The sequence below is a fragment of the Myotis davidii genome, unplaced genomic scaffold (assembly GCF_000327345.1).
Source record: "Myotis davidii unplaced genomic scaffold, ASM32734v1 scaffold930, whole genome shotgun sequence".
Lineage (NCBI taxonomy): Eukaryota > Metazoa > Chordata > Mammalia > Chiroptera > Vespertilionidae > Myotis > Myotis davidii.
The window spans coordinates 1,493,036-1,506,196 of record NW_006282518.1 but is presented as its reverse complement, the minus strand read 5'-3'; the positions used below and the strand labels follow the sequence as shown (position 1 = coordinate 1,506,196).

General features: G+C 42.4%; 1 protein-coding gene across 1 annotated transcript in view; it reads right to left on the bottom strand.

The window, feature by feature from the left end:
- PHEX (phosphate regulating endopeptidase homolog, X-linked) overlaps nt 1-13,161 on the bottom strand; it is a 201,391-nt gene that overhangs the window by 139,303 nt on the left and 48,927 nt on the right. Inside the window, exons 7-9 of the mRNA XM_006752997.2 lie at nt 10,192-10,308; nt 7,260-7,343; nt 5,927-6,072 (exon numbers count right to left, since the gene is read on the bottom strand). Of these exons, the coding sequence (XP_006753060.1) occupies nt 5,927-6,072; nt 7,260-7,343; nt 10,192-10,308 (347 nt within the window). The remainder of the gene's footprint in view (nt 1-5,926; nt 6,073-7,259; nt 7,344-10,191; nt 10,309-13,161) is intronic.

The window sequence follows — 13,161 nt, the reverse complement described above, 5'->3', positions numbered from 1 at the left end:
TAAGTGACAACCAATACCTATCTACCAACAAGTGAATCTAAAAATCAAGTGAATAAAAAATCTGATAAACAGAATAAACTGGTGAATATAATAGAATCAGGGACATAGAAAGGAGGTGGACTGACAATTCTCAGGGGTAAAGGGGTGAGGGGGATGCAGGAAGAGACTGGACAAAAATCGTGCACCTATGGATGAGGTCAGTGGGTGGGGAGTGAGGGCAGAGGGTGGGGTGGGAACTGGGAGGGGGAGCTATGGGGGGGGGAAAGAGGAACAAATGTAATAATCTGAACAATAAAGATTTCATAAAATTAAAAAAAATAAAAATAAAAAAATCTGGGACTCACATTTGGTCCTCAGATTCCAGAGCTTGCATTTGCTCCTCTCAGTCATACTCCCTGAGGTGAACCAGTTTCTTCTCAAAGGTTCTCAAAGCCAAAGAAATCTCTCTAAATCCTAGAGGCTGCTCAGAGGTATGCCTAAGGCTGTGATTCCCAAGTTGTGTCCCTAGCCCAGCAACTTCAGCATCACCTGAGAACTTGTTAGAAAATTCCTGGGCCTGCCCCAGAGCAACTGAATCAGAAACTGTGAGGTGGGGCTCAGCAGTATGTTTTAACAAGCCCTCTGGGGATATTCCGATGATTGTCAGGTTTGTGAACCACTGATCTAGGAAAACTCCATCTCCTCATCTTTCTGCACACACAGCTAAACTATGACTTTCTAAATCCCAGATTCTGTATTCCTAACAAGCTCCCAGGCGAGGCCAATATTGTTCTCCATGGGCCATGCTCTGAACAGCGAGGCCCTCGATCACCATCAGCATTGCTGAACCCTGTAAGAGGTCCACAGAACAGCACATTTTCCAGGTAAGCCTCTAGGACAGTGGTTATCAACCTTCTGGCCCTTTAAATACAGTTCCTCATGTTGTGACCCAACCGTAAAATTATTTTGTTGCTACTTCATAACTGTAATGTTGCTACTGTTATGAATCGTAATGTAAATATCTGATATGCAGGATGGTCTTAGGCGACCCCTGTGAAAGGGTCATTCGACCGCCAAAGGGGTCGCGCCCCACAGGTTGAGAACCGCTGCTCTAGGAGCACCTGTGCAACAAGAGTCATCTCACTTTAATGTACACTGTGCATGCTTTATATGAAAATAAAATTAAGGACAGAAAAGATCACAGAGGCTTGGCAAAAGCTCCCAGAGTCTGCTTTAGGCCAGGCACACACACACACACAGAAGATCCCAAGTCAAATTTCTCTGGCCTCATCTTTCCTCAGCCTCCCCCTCCCATTCTTGCTCCTCAGACCAAATAAGATGGAATCTAAGACAGCCTCAAGTCAGGAGTGGGTAGAAGAACTGAAGGGAGGCAGAAAGGGATGGAAGTCTGCAGCACCCATCACCCAGTGATGTGCTAGACCCGTGGTCTGCAAACTGCGGCTCGCAAGCCACATGCGGCTCTTTGGCCCCTTGAGTGTGGCTCTTCCTAAGCCTTAGGAGTACTCTAATTAAGTTAATAACAATGTACCTACCTACATAGTTTAAGTTTAAAAAATTTGGCTCTCAAAAGAAATTTCAATCGTTGTCCTGTTGATATTTGGCTCTGTTGACTAATGAGTGTGCCGACCACTGTGCTAGACAACTGGCTTGCCAAGAAAAACTTGATCTGTAGCATTTGCCGATTTCCAGGTTGTAAATATTCCCAAGCCAGGGGCAGATCTGACTAAATGACTGAATTACTGCCACCTAGTGCTCAGACACATCAAAAATTAGAGTTGATTTCAAACTATGCATGTGACCTCACTCCACATGGAGTTGGAAAGACATGCCCATTACTTGAGGGACCCAGCACATCACTGCATCTTCACACCCCCTTTCCACCTTGAACTCCAACTCCGTTTCCCTCTAGGCAGCCTCCATGTCAAGCCCTCAAATGGCCCTGCCCTGGCCACCTACTTCCTTGTCCCTCAAGGGCCAACACAATTTCTGGAACAACCTCTGGGGGATCTCACTGCTCTAGTTTTGTACCATGAACCAACTTTCAGAGTCAGTGCCTCTGTCCCCAAAGCCATTGAGTCAGAAAGAGAGGCCTATTCCCACCAGGCTGGCAGGAGACATGATATAAGAGGGTAAGAAGCAGTCAAGAAATGAGCAGCTAATACCAACCCAAGATGGTTTGGTAATCCTGAAAATTAAAGGAGAGTTGTCTGTCTCCAAACTAACAGGGAAGTGTCTGAAAGGTGTCTCATTTCCATACAGAAACATGTATGGGAAATAGGACATAGAAATGAGGGTCACCGAGTTTAGAATCTCAGCTCTGCTCCCTCTAATAGGTGTGTCCTTATGCAGATCACTTAACCTCAGCTTCCTCATCTGTAAAACGGAAATAATATAGTTATTTTAAGGTAACTGTTAGTCATAATGGTGGTTAACATCATCATGACCCATGTGTGATTTTCACTGGCAGATTCTCAGAACAGAGGCACAGCAGAGATATCCAACTTGAGAAGGACTGGCTGTTTCTTCAAAGGTATCTCCAGGGGAGAGGTGAGAGGATGTTAAAAAACCTTCCCTTTATACATCCTGAGCCCAAACCAACCCCTCAAAGCCTCCCCAGCTCTCTGGACTCTTGCTTCGAAGGCAACATGCTAGTCCCATCACTGGACATATGCAACATCCCTTTTCTACTCTCCTCTACCTGGAAAGCTCCTCCTTATTCTCTGCGGTTCTGCTTACGTATCACCTCCTGGATAGTGGTGATTCGGGCATCTGGTTAATTTCTAGAAATTTTTATGAAGTATCTACTATGAAAAGCACTGTGCTAGGCCTTGAAGTTACAAAAGCAATTACAGCAGATCCTCAAATAACATTGTCTTGTTACAACCTTGATGAGATGCTATAGGAAGTGAACTCTTATTTATATCAATTAGCCTATGGTGGCCCTACCTGGTTTGGCTCAGTAGATATAGAGCATCAGGCTGCAGACTAAAGGGTCCTGAATTCAATTCCGGTCAAGGGCACTTTCCCAGGTTGTGGGCTCGATCCCCAGTAGGGGGCATGCAGGAGGCAACCAATCAATGACTCTCTCTCATCATTGATGTTTCTATCTCTCTCTCTCCCTCTCCCTTCCTCTCGGACATCAATAAAAATATATTTTTAAATCAGCCTACGGTAAAACTGGTTTCATTATATATCATTTCACTTAAAGTCATAGAACCCATGGATGACATTAAGTGAAGACTTATTATACAAGAGTGCCCACCGTCAGGTGCTCACTGCGTCATTTGGGGGCAAGGTGGAACAAACAAGAAAATGTCATTTCAAGAAAATTAGATCATTTATGTGATATTTTGCTCCTGGGCACACAGCTTAAATATACTTCCCAGCTTCTTCTGTGGTTAAATGGGTTATATGACTGTATTCTGACCAATGAAATAGGGGTAGAAGGGGATATGCACCACTTTCAGGCCTGACCACAAAAACTTCCTTGCAATCTTCTACCCTCTCTCTTTCCCCACCTATCAGCTGAATGGAGAAGATTCCAAACATCCAGAGAAGGGAAGTCACGAGAAGAAGGAGCCTGGATTCCCAAGTCCCTACTTGGAAGAAAGCCATCTTATAGGGACACCCACGTTGGACCGTTCCATGAGCCAAGAGTATAATTTTTATTGTGCAAGCCAATGAGAGTTTAGAAGAACTTATTGCAGCAATTGGCATGTCCTGACTAATATGTAACTATGAGGACCCAAGGGGATATTTCCTGGACTGGAATACAACACAAGTGAGGATAAAATATGATTAGCAGTATAAAAATGCACTGTGATGTGCAAATAAAGTATTAATCTTTTCAATATGTAAAGTGTCTTGAAATCTCATAAGAATATATAGGATACAAGTTGTTTTTGATGAATTGGTTTTTGAGGCATAAATTATGTGAAAGAGATGTTTTTTGCCTTTAAAACTGAAGTTTCATAATGTCTAAAGGTCATTTTATATCATGGTCATTTTATACCTGTAGGTAACTTTTCTATCTATATATTCTGCCACTGCTGTTCATTACATTTACATCAAGTTATCACTTTGACAAGAAGCAGATTAAAATCTCCCTCTACTCATGATCTTCTTGGTCCCTTTTGTTATAACAAGTCCTGCAGTTCTAAAGTATAATCATCACCATAGAGATGATTTTTCTAATATAGTAAGCCAAGATCCAATCTATCATGTTGTTATAAGTTAGGTTTTTATGGAAATAAAATTAATTTCCTAAAGCACCTACTAATTCACAAACAACTCACTAGGTCTGAAGAATACATATATAGCATGGTAAAAACTCCACCTTTCAATGCAAATTACCACCAAAATTTAAAATGCGTCCAATAACTCAATGGCATAGGTGTAGAAAATCATTTGGATCATATTTTATAGTATTTCAGAACTAGGAAGCACATATGAATAAGTTATTCTAATGTAGTGAGTTCCCCCTCCCCAAAAGAGTAAGCATAAGACTTTCTTGAGTTGCTTGTTAAAATACAGGTTCCTGGGCCTCACTCCAGGTCTACTTTATAGGCCTCTATGGAGGAGGGACCTTGGAATCTATATTTTTACCACAGGCTGCTGGCATTACTGGTCCATGGCGCACAGTTTGAATAGCAAGGCTCTACCCCACCCAAACACTATTTACCTCTAGATTCAATTTTTGCTCAGAGAATTTTCAAAGAATCACTGCTTATTTCTGGTAGAATCTTAAGTGAATTTATTGTTTCTTCTCCCCCTTCTATGTATGTTTACTATCCCGCATGCTTTCCTCAAGGAACACATACTGGTTTTTCCATAAGAATATATCATCTTAAAAAGAATACAGCTCTTCAAATGTGTCCTTCCGTAGGTGAGGATGGATGCTGAATTTTATTACTAGGACTTTGGCAGGTGCTTTTTTAAAAAATAATAACCCCTTGCAACATGCCTTGTATAAATCCAAATAAGAAAATATGATTTTTTTTTTATCCTGGCCTGGCAATTTGCCTTTGTCTTTGTAAACTAGTTGACCTTTCTGTGCTTCATTTTCTGTAGTGAAATCTGAATCGCTTCATAAAGATGTAAAATTATCTTTCCCGGGCATTTTTGGGGTTTCCTTATTTTGCAGTGCTAAAGTAGCACCCCAACAAATCCTAATATATTCTTTTTTAAAAATATATTTTATTGATTTTTTACAGAGAGAAAGGGAGAGGGATAGAGAGTTAGAAACATCGATGAGAGAGAAACATCGATCAGCTGCCTCCTGCACACCCCCTACTGGGGATGTACCTGCAACCAAGGTACATGCCCTTGACCGGAATCCAACCTGGGACCCCTTAGTCTGCAGACCGACGCTCTATCCACTGAGCCAAACCGGGTGGGACCTAAAATATTCTTTCTAAAAAGAAAAACCTGACAGTTGCTGAAATTCTTTCATCGGGGCAATTTTTCTACAGCTCTCAGAGTGATCTTATGTCTTTTCAATATAGGTACCTCGGTTTATTGCCACAAAGTGACTTATTGGCTAAAAAGAAACAAGGGGGTGAAAGCAGCAATTGACTAAGAATTAACTGGGAGTGGGGAGGAAAGATGTTCATATGGAAGTCTCAGAAAACATTATTATATGACTAGTTCACAAAACTAACAAATAATTTAGGTTTTCAGAGAGAAAATATGGAGAGATACTGGAAATAAGGAGCAAAAACATTGTGTATGCGCTGTCATTGCAGCAAGTAAATCACAGCAGACGATGGTTTTGGCCAATTTGTCACAAAGGACACCGTGATTTCCCCCAAGACTCTTTTGATGCAACTTTCATTAAAAACAGTTTTCAAAGGATGTGAGAGGTAAGGCCTTAACATTTACAAGGAAAAACAAAAAGTCACAGTAAAATACACAAGGAAACTCTTACTTCTTCCTCTCAGAGCCTAATATCCTAAACAGATCCTTAAAGTACTGCGGGACACGAACCACCACGTTCTCTGAGGGGCCAATGTCCTTCAGGTCAGGGTAGAGTCTGGTATCGATGACCTTCTTGATGTAGCCCAGCCAGTCAAACTGAGAAGTAAGAGAAAGAAAAAAAAACCCCAAGTGAAGTACCTCTTGCTAGGCAGCAAGCAAGGCAAAAATCATCGGTTTAACAGAATCCATTGCTTGTGATTTCAAACCAAATAATTAAAAATGCAACTGCTCAAATCTAGAAAATAAATGCCCAGTCACTGCCACCCAGACCTACTACTTGCATCATAAATGGAACATGTGTTCTATACCATCCGCATATGGACAACACATACACTCACCTGGTAATACCCACACTCACTCTGCTGGTCCCTCCAGTACTCTCTGCCCCTCCCTCCTCAACTCTCCTCTCCTTCATTTCCTTTCTCCCCATCCTGTACTCCCCTCTCCGTTCTATGCTCCCTTTCTCTCCTCCTTCTCTCCTCCCTTTCCCCCCTGTACTCTCCCTTACTCACTGTCACGTCCACAAAGACACAAATGCCCCAGGACATTACTGGTCTTCTTTCTGACACAACCTTTCTTGCATAGGGGAAATAAGCAGCAACAAAATGTAACATATCCCCTCTTCAGAGCATCACTATCTTGCTGTTTAAATTGGTCCCTCCCTTGCTTGCCTCCACTATTGAAATGAAAAATCAGCTACTCACAGGCCCAGCCATTCCTGTAGGTAGGGATGGCCATATACATGCCCCAATTCTACTCAATAAGAAATAAAAGGAAGCCACCTGGGAATAGTCTAGAAAGGTTTTGGTTTTTCCTGGTAAAAGAATTAGATATGGCCATCACTGTCCCTTCCCTCGTCTTCCTGCCCTGATGGCAGATGTGATATATGGACATGTGGTAGCCACCTTGCATGCCTGAATCATCCAACATGAAGTCAAAAAGCCAATACACTAAAGAGAATGGAGTGGAAAGAAAGAGTTTGGGCCTTTGACAACATTGTTAAGCAGCTAAGCCAACACCAGTAGCCACCTATGTCTGAACTTCCGTCATGTAGCAAAATGGGGTGTAAGTTTTTAAGCCACCTTGGAAAGGTTTTCTGTCCCAAGAGCAAAAAGCATCCTGATGCACAGAAAAGGGATAGTGTATGTGATAATGGACAAAGATGATGATAACCAAAAAGACTGGTGGTACGTTTGACAAGGCAAAAATTTACACACAGATGAAATGCAATCACTGGTAAAGTAACCAATTAAAATAAAATTCCCTGGATTATTTTCACCAACCTGGGGAATCATAGCACTCAGTTGGGAAATGTTCATTTTGTTGTACATGGCCTCGCTGGTTCGGTTTTCATGTGGAATCATTATCTGTTGAAAGTAGACTTTGGTTATTTTTTCAAAGGAACAGTTTCTTACTGCATGACACCTTCTACATGTGCGCAAACGTCTGCAGAGTATCATACGGTTTTTCAAGATTTTGGTGTGGTGCTGAACTTGGGAGAGAAAAACAAAAGACATCACTTCAGGCAAGATTTAGAAATAAAAAGAAACTTCCTGTCCTGTTCACTGGGAAACATTGTCCTCAGTACAAATATAACTACCCAGAATTCCTTCCTCACCTACAATGTGGATGGACAAAATCTATTATTGGCCCCGTTTTGACATCAAAGTCAATTGAGACAAACACCTTACCTTCACCTGTGGTGTCCAGATAATGAGCTCAGTGTGTCAGGAGCCACAGACCATCCTTCATCCCTAGGGCCACATTTTCACTGAAGAACACAGGACGATCTGGACACCACTGCCTCCTGTAATCTTCTGTCAACAGCTCATTCCCTCACTTCCCTTCGTCCCTCTGGTTTCCCTGGCTTCGAGATTCCCCTGGCCCCACTGCTGGTCTCACCATCCTGATACACTCATGCCCTTGCCATTTTGCCGCCACCAAAAAAAACCCCAAAACTGAAGCTTCTAACCTTTGCCATGTTTAATCTAATCTAAGAAGAGCCGCAATGATCACCTTCCCCATGGGCCATCCTAATCACATCCATGAACAGGCAGTCGCTCCCCATACCCACCCCCTGAGTCACATCATCTGGTTCCCTTGCATTAAACTTGCCACTTACCACCTCCACAGGACTCTCCTACTCTTACGCCCCCATTCACAACCACCACGCCCAGGGCTGGAACTATGATTCCAGACTTAGCCTAGATTCATTTCCTCTGTCAAATCTTGCCATTAAACTCCATTTGCCTCCAATCACAGGGGCCACTCCATCACTAAGACCTGCCCTGGTGCACACACCTCTATCTGGGATTGGTCAAATGCACACTTCCATGGCTGTATTTAAAATGACTTATTTGTGCTGGACTAAGCTGTCCTGCCACCCGAGGGAAGCTTCAGAAGTTTCCCTAGAACTCTATTTCCCACTAATTTTGAATGTCCTCGGTGACCTGGGGTTTAAGAGACAGAAGTGAGCACTACTAACATGCCAAAAATCATGTGCCATGGATTTTTCAAGGCAAAGACACAGAGGGCTGAGTGGTAGACATCTGCCCCCTCTTTTCTAAATGATTCAGTGCCCTTAGCTTCTCCCCTGTCACCCTCCACAGGAGAGACTTCATGTGTCTCACAAACATCTTCCAGGTTTTGTTTGAATCATTGCCTCAGACTGTCCACTCCTCCCTCTACTCAGGCTTGCAGCCCCAGGTTGGAGCCCTTTGGCCTCAAAGCAGTTTTGAGCGCTCTGCTAGCTTTCTCCCCATCCCATGGATTTGTCACTTCATTTAGCCTCTTGACAATTCCCAGTCTTGCCTCAGCCCAGCTGTTTTTAGTTCCCTTTTTGGTCTAAATCCCTGGCTAAGAACAAGGCCTTCCCCGATGTATCAGAGCTTCAGTCCAAATTAGAGCTCTGTGTCTCCTATTTGCCTGGGAAGGGAATCCAGACAGCCTTTAGGCATGGCTTAGAGGCACAGTCTTTGACTCCAGAACATCTGCAGTGACCTTCATCACACAGTGTTCAAAGGTGACACGCAGGATTGGACGTTTTGTGCTGCAAGTAGAAGTTTGGAGAGAGGTCCACACATACATCACTGCTGCTGAGAGAAAGACTAATTCCTCCTCCACCTTCTCCATCACCCCAACTCCATACCTCAAAATCCCACCACACTTCACCAAACACAAGCCAAGCAACACTTGGAGCCACATGAACTTTAGGATTTTTAGCAACTTGTTATAAAAGACTACCAATCCATATACAAGTGTTTCTTGACAAAAGTTTTTTTTTCCCCCACAGCAAAGTATCCCAACAAACAGATCTCACAATACTTGTTCTCTCTGGTTTGGGAATGTATAGGGGTTTTACACTTTGGTTCTTCTAGGGAAAAAAAAGTTATTCTATAAAGAAAGCTAACCATTTAGGATTTCTCACTCTCCCTTAAGTTGGTTCTTAGATCTTTTTGTTCCCAGCATTAACCTGGAAGAATTTAAGGTGACCTACACAGAACATAGTAACACAATGAGATTCATTAAAGCAGGGCAAGAAAAGAATGAAAAAACAGGGCTGGATACAAATAGTACCAGAAAGGCAGCTAAAAATGCTCACCCTATACACTTCTACATCAAATTTGTGTATCCAGTATGGTGGGACAGACTTCTCTAAGTCCCTATCTTAGGTCAGACTGACCCTGAGTGGCAATGGGAAAAGAGTAGGTTACGTTAAAAATTATCTTCCAGCCCTAGCTGGTGTTGCTCAGTGGATAGAGCGTCGACCTGAGGACTGAAGGATCCCGGGTTTGATTCCGGTCAAGGTCACATGCCCAGGTTGCAGGCTCAATCCCCAGTAGGGGGTGTGCAGGAGGCAGCCAATCAATCATTCTCTCTCATCATTGCTGTTTCTATCTCTCTCTTCCTGTCCCTTCCTCTCTGAAATCAATAAAAATATATATATTTTAAAAATTACCTTCCACTCAAACCAAATCAATAAGGATTCATTAAATAACTATTCTTCTATTGGAGCCATACAGGAGTTTCTCTTGGAAAATATAGTCAGAGGGTCTTTGGCCATAGTTGAGACTTTCCAGAGGAGGTGTTATTCGTTATACCTTGGACCCAAAGGACAATGTCACAGAATGCTATTTTATATATATTTTTTTCATTCAGGATATACTGCCTTTAAAATAAAGAAAATAAAAAAGTAGATTTTAGATTAAGTCTTACCTCAGCTATCTTAATTTCCAGTCTAAGCACTGACTTCATGTCATGCTCTGCTCGGGAGCTATTAGCACCCAAAAGTACGGCAGTATCCACCATGAACTTGTAAAGGGCCTCCCGATACTGTAAAAGATAAAGAAGCAAGTGACCATGACAACAGTCTATTAGAAAGTATGTTTCAGAGACATTGCCGAGCAGAAGCATCAGGTGGAAATAAATTCCCTTCATTTTCACTTGTACTCAATGTATGGTACAGTCATTATGTGATACCAAACACCCACCTACCACTTTGGGAGAAAGAAGAGTGACAGCTCCTTGGATACTGTTTCCATGAGAGGCAGAAATGTCCAGCCACCGAGAATCAAGAGAACTAGTCTTGTAGCAACCGACAATATTATGGATATGTGAAACATCTCCAAATGAGCCCAGAATAGAAAGTTAAAGGTCAGACTCCTCTTTCCAGGCAAGAGAGGCTTAATAAAATAATGGGAAAGAGCTGTTGCTAAAAGCAGAAGGCATGATCCATGAAGACTAGTGGGAACAGTGATTTATTCTCTTCCAGCTCCATTTTCCCACCTTCACACTAAAAAATAAAAAATAAAAGACCATCAACTGCAGCCCTAGGTCTTTCTAGTTTTGCACAGTTTTTACAAAGTTCTCCTCACGCCCTCAGGAAAAAAAAGAAGGGAGAGATGAGAGAAATGATGAAGTGAAACTGAGCAAAGAGCAAATATAGAATGTCTTCCCTGCATGTCCATAAACCCATTTTCAAGACACATATTACTAGAGGGGAGAACCTTATTTTGTGGGAACTGCAGAATCTCATTGGGGGTCATATTTCTCCTTTCAGATATACTTGTAAGAACTCAATATACTAGGTATTAAATAATCTCACAGCTATGCTTTAGGAATAAGATTTCCTCACATACACCTTGAATCTGTAAGCTATTCTTACTGTGTTTATGACGTTGGAACCTATACAGTGCTTGGCATATAGCAGGCCCTTAATAAATATTTGTTGAATCAGTAAGCAAGCTTTGCAAATAGACTCAATTAGAAACAATCTTCTCCAATCCCCAGTTTGATTAAAAAATATTTAATTAATCAATACATGTGCAGATGTCTTGCTAGGCATTCTGTGCATATGAGGGGGGGCACAGATGAAAAATTAAATAATAATTAAGTCTGATTTCCCAGTGTGTGATCTGGTTCTCAGTGTGTAAGAGAGATAAACATGTAATTACAAACTTTAATATTAGAGAGACCAACGTAAGTTCTTTAATAAAGCTGCTAAGTGCTTGAAGATTAAAGAGCTGGAAAAGAATTCCAGCCTGGAGAAATCGGAGACATAATGTTTGAAGGAGACAGGTTCAGGAGCAGTGAGGAGACCTCCTGTGAGATGTATGAGCTGCCTTTGCTGAGGGGGGAAATAAATAGATGGCACATTAAAGCTGGTTTGGGACCAGGTCATGAAGAGGCCTTGAACTCCAATGAGGAATTTATATCCTGCCTTGTGAGAAAAAGTATGATGTGAGCTGCACCAAGAAGAGAATTGATCAAGTGGTACTACAGAGGCAATGAAGGGAATGAATGGAATGGAGGGAAGAAGGTAACAATCAAAATGCTATCTGCTGTAATAAAGCCAAGAGTTACCAAGGGCCTGACCTAGAGTAGTAAGAATAGAAAGGAGGGATTGGGTAGAAGAGAGATTTTGAAGGTAGAATCCACAGGACTTGACTGATTGGTTATAGGGGGAAATGATTTCAAGTCTAGCTGCTGATAGGGTGGTGACCCCAACAGAAGCAGAGGTGCTCCCAGACTGAAAAGTTCATTACATCCACTTTCACCCTCGCTGGGTGGATCAGATGGTTGGAGCATTGTCCCATACACTGAAAGGTTGGGGGTTCGATTCCTGGCCAGGTCATATAACTAGGTTGCAGGTTCAATCCCTTATTGGGGTGCATACGGAAGGCGATCGATCAATGTTTCCCTCTCACATTGATGTCTGTCTCTTTCTCTCTGCCCCCCCTCTAAAAGCAATAAAAAATAAATAATAACGTATCTTCAGGTGAGGATTAAAAATATTTTTTGAAGTTCATTCCATCCACTTTCAAGAAGGAAAACTTGCCAACCTTCTTTGATGACTGCCCTCAGCCAAAAGATTGCTTAGGATCTTGGCTACCTTCCTGCCCTCCAAAGCCTTCTAGATATAGGGTCTTGTATCAGCAAAGGAGCAGGGACTTACTCTGTGAGCCAGCACTTCCCAGTCTAAATTCCTGCATTCTCAGGCTGGGCCAGAAACCAGAGAGCTCCCTGATGGAGGAGACCCTGGGTTTGAGGCTCTTTTGGAAATTCAACAAAGTTTCCAAAATGAATTGAAAGTATTATGAATGAACCAGTTCTAATCTATAATGATAAAAGCATAATATGCTAATTAGACCAGATGTCTTTCCAGACGACCTTCTGGACGAAACTGGAGCTGTGAGGGAAGCCTGGGTCCCAGGTGCCTGCCGGCAGCCAGAGGGAAGCCTGGGTCCTGGGTGCCAGAGGGAAGCCAGTGCTGGCAGCTAGGGAAAGGAAGGCCTACTCTTGCACGAATTTTGTGCATCGGGCCTCTAGTCCACTATAAAAACTAAAAAAAATGTAGGTTTCCCAGTCAACCCAAAAAATATAACCTGCTGGATCCCATCTGGTTCTTATTAATCTGGGGCAACCTGATAAGAAAACAGGTTCCTGGGCTCTACTTCAAGTATACTAAATCAGATTCTCCAGGGCTGTGGCCCAAGAATCATCTACACTAATAAAAGAGAAAAATGGTAATTGGCGTACGACGCTACCCTTTTCATTGGCTAATCAGGGCTATATGCAACTGCCAACTAAGATTGGCAGTTAACTGCCAACAAGATGGCGGTTAATTTGCATATGTAGGCACAATGCAGGGAGGCGAAAGGGAAAGCAGGAAGAAGCCCCCTGCCA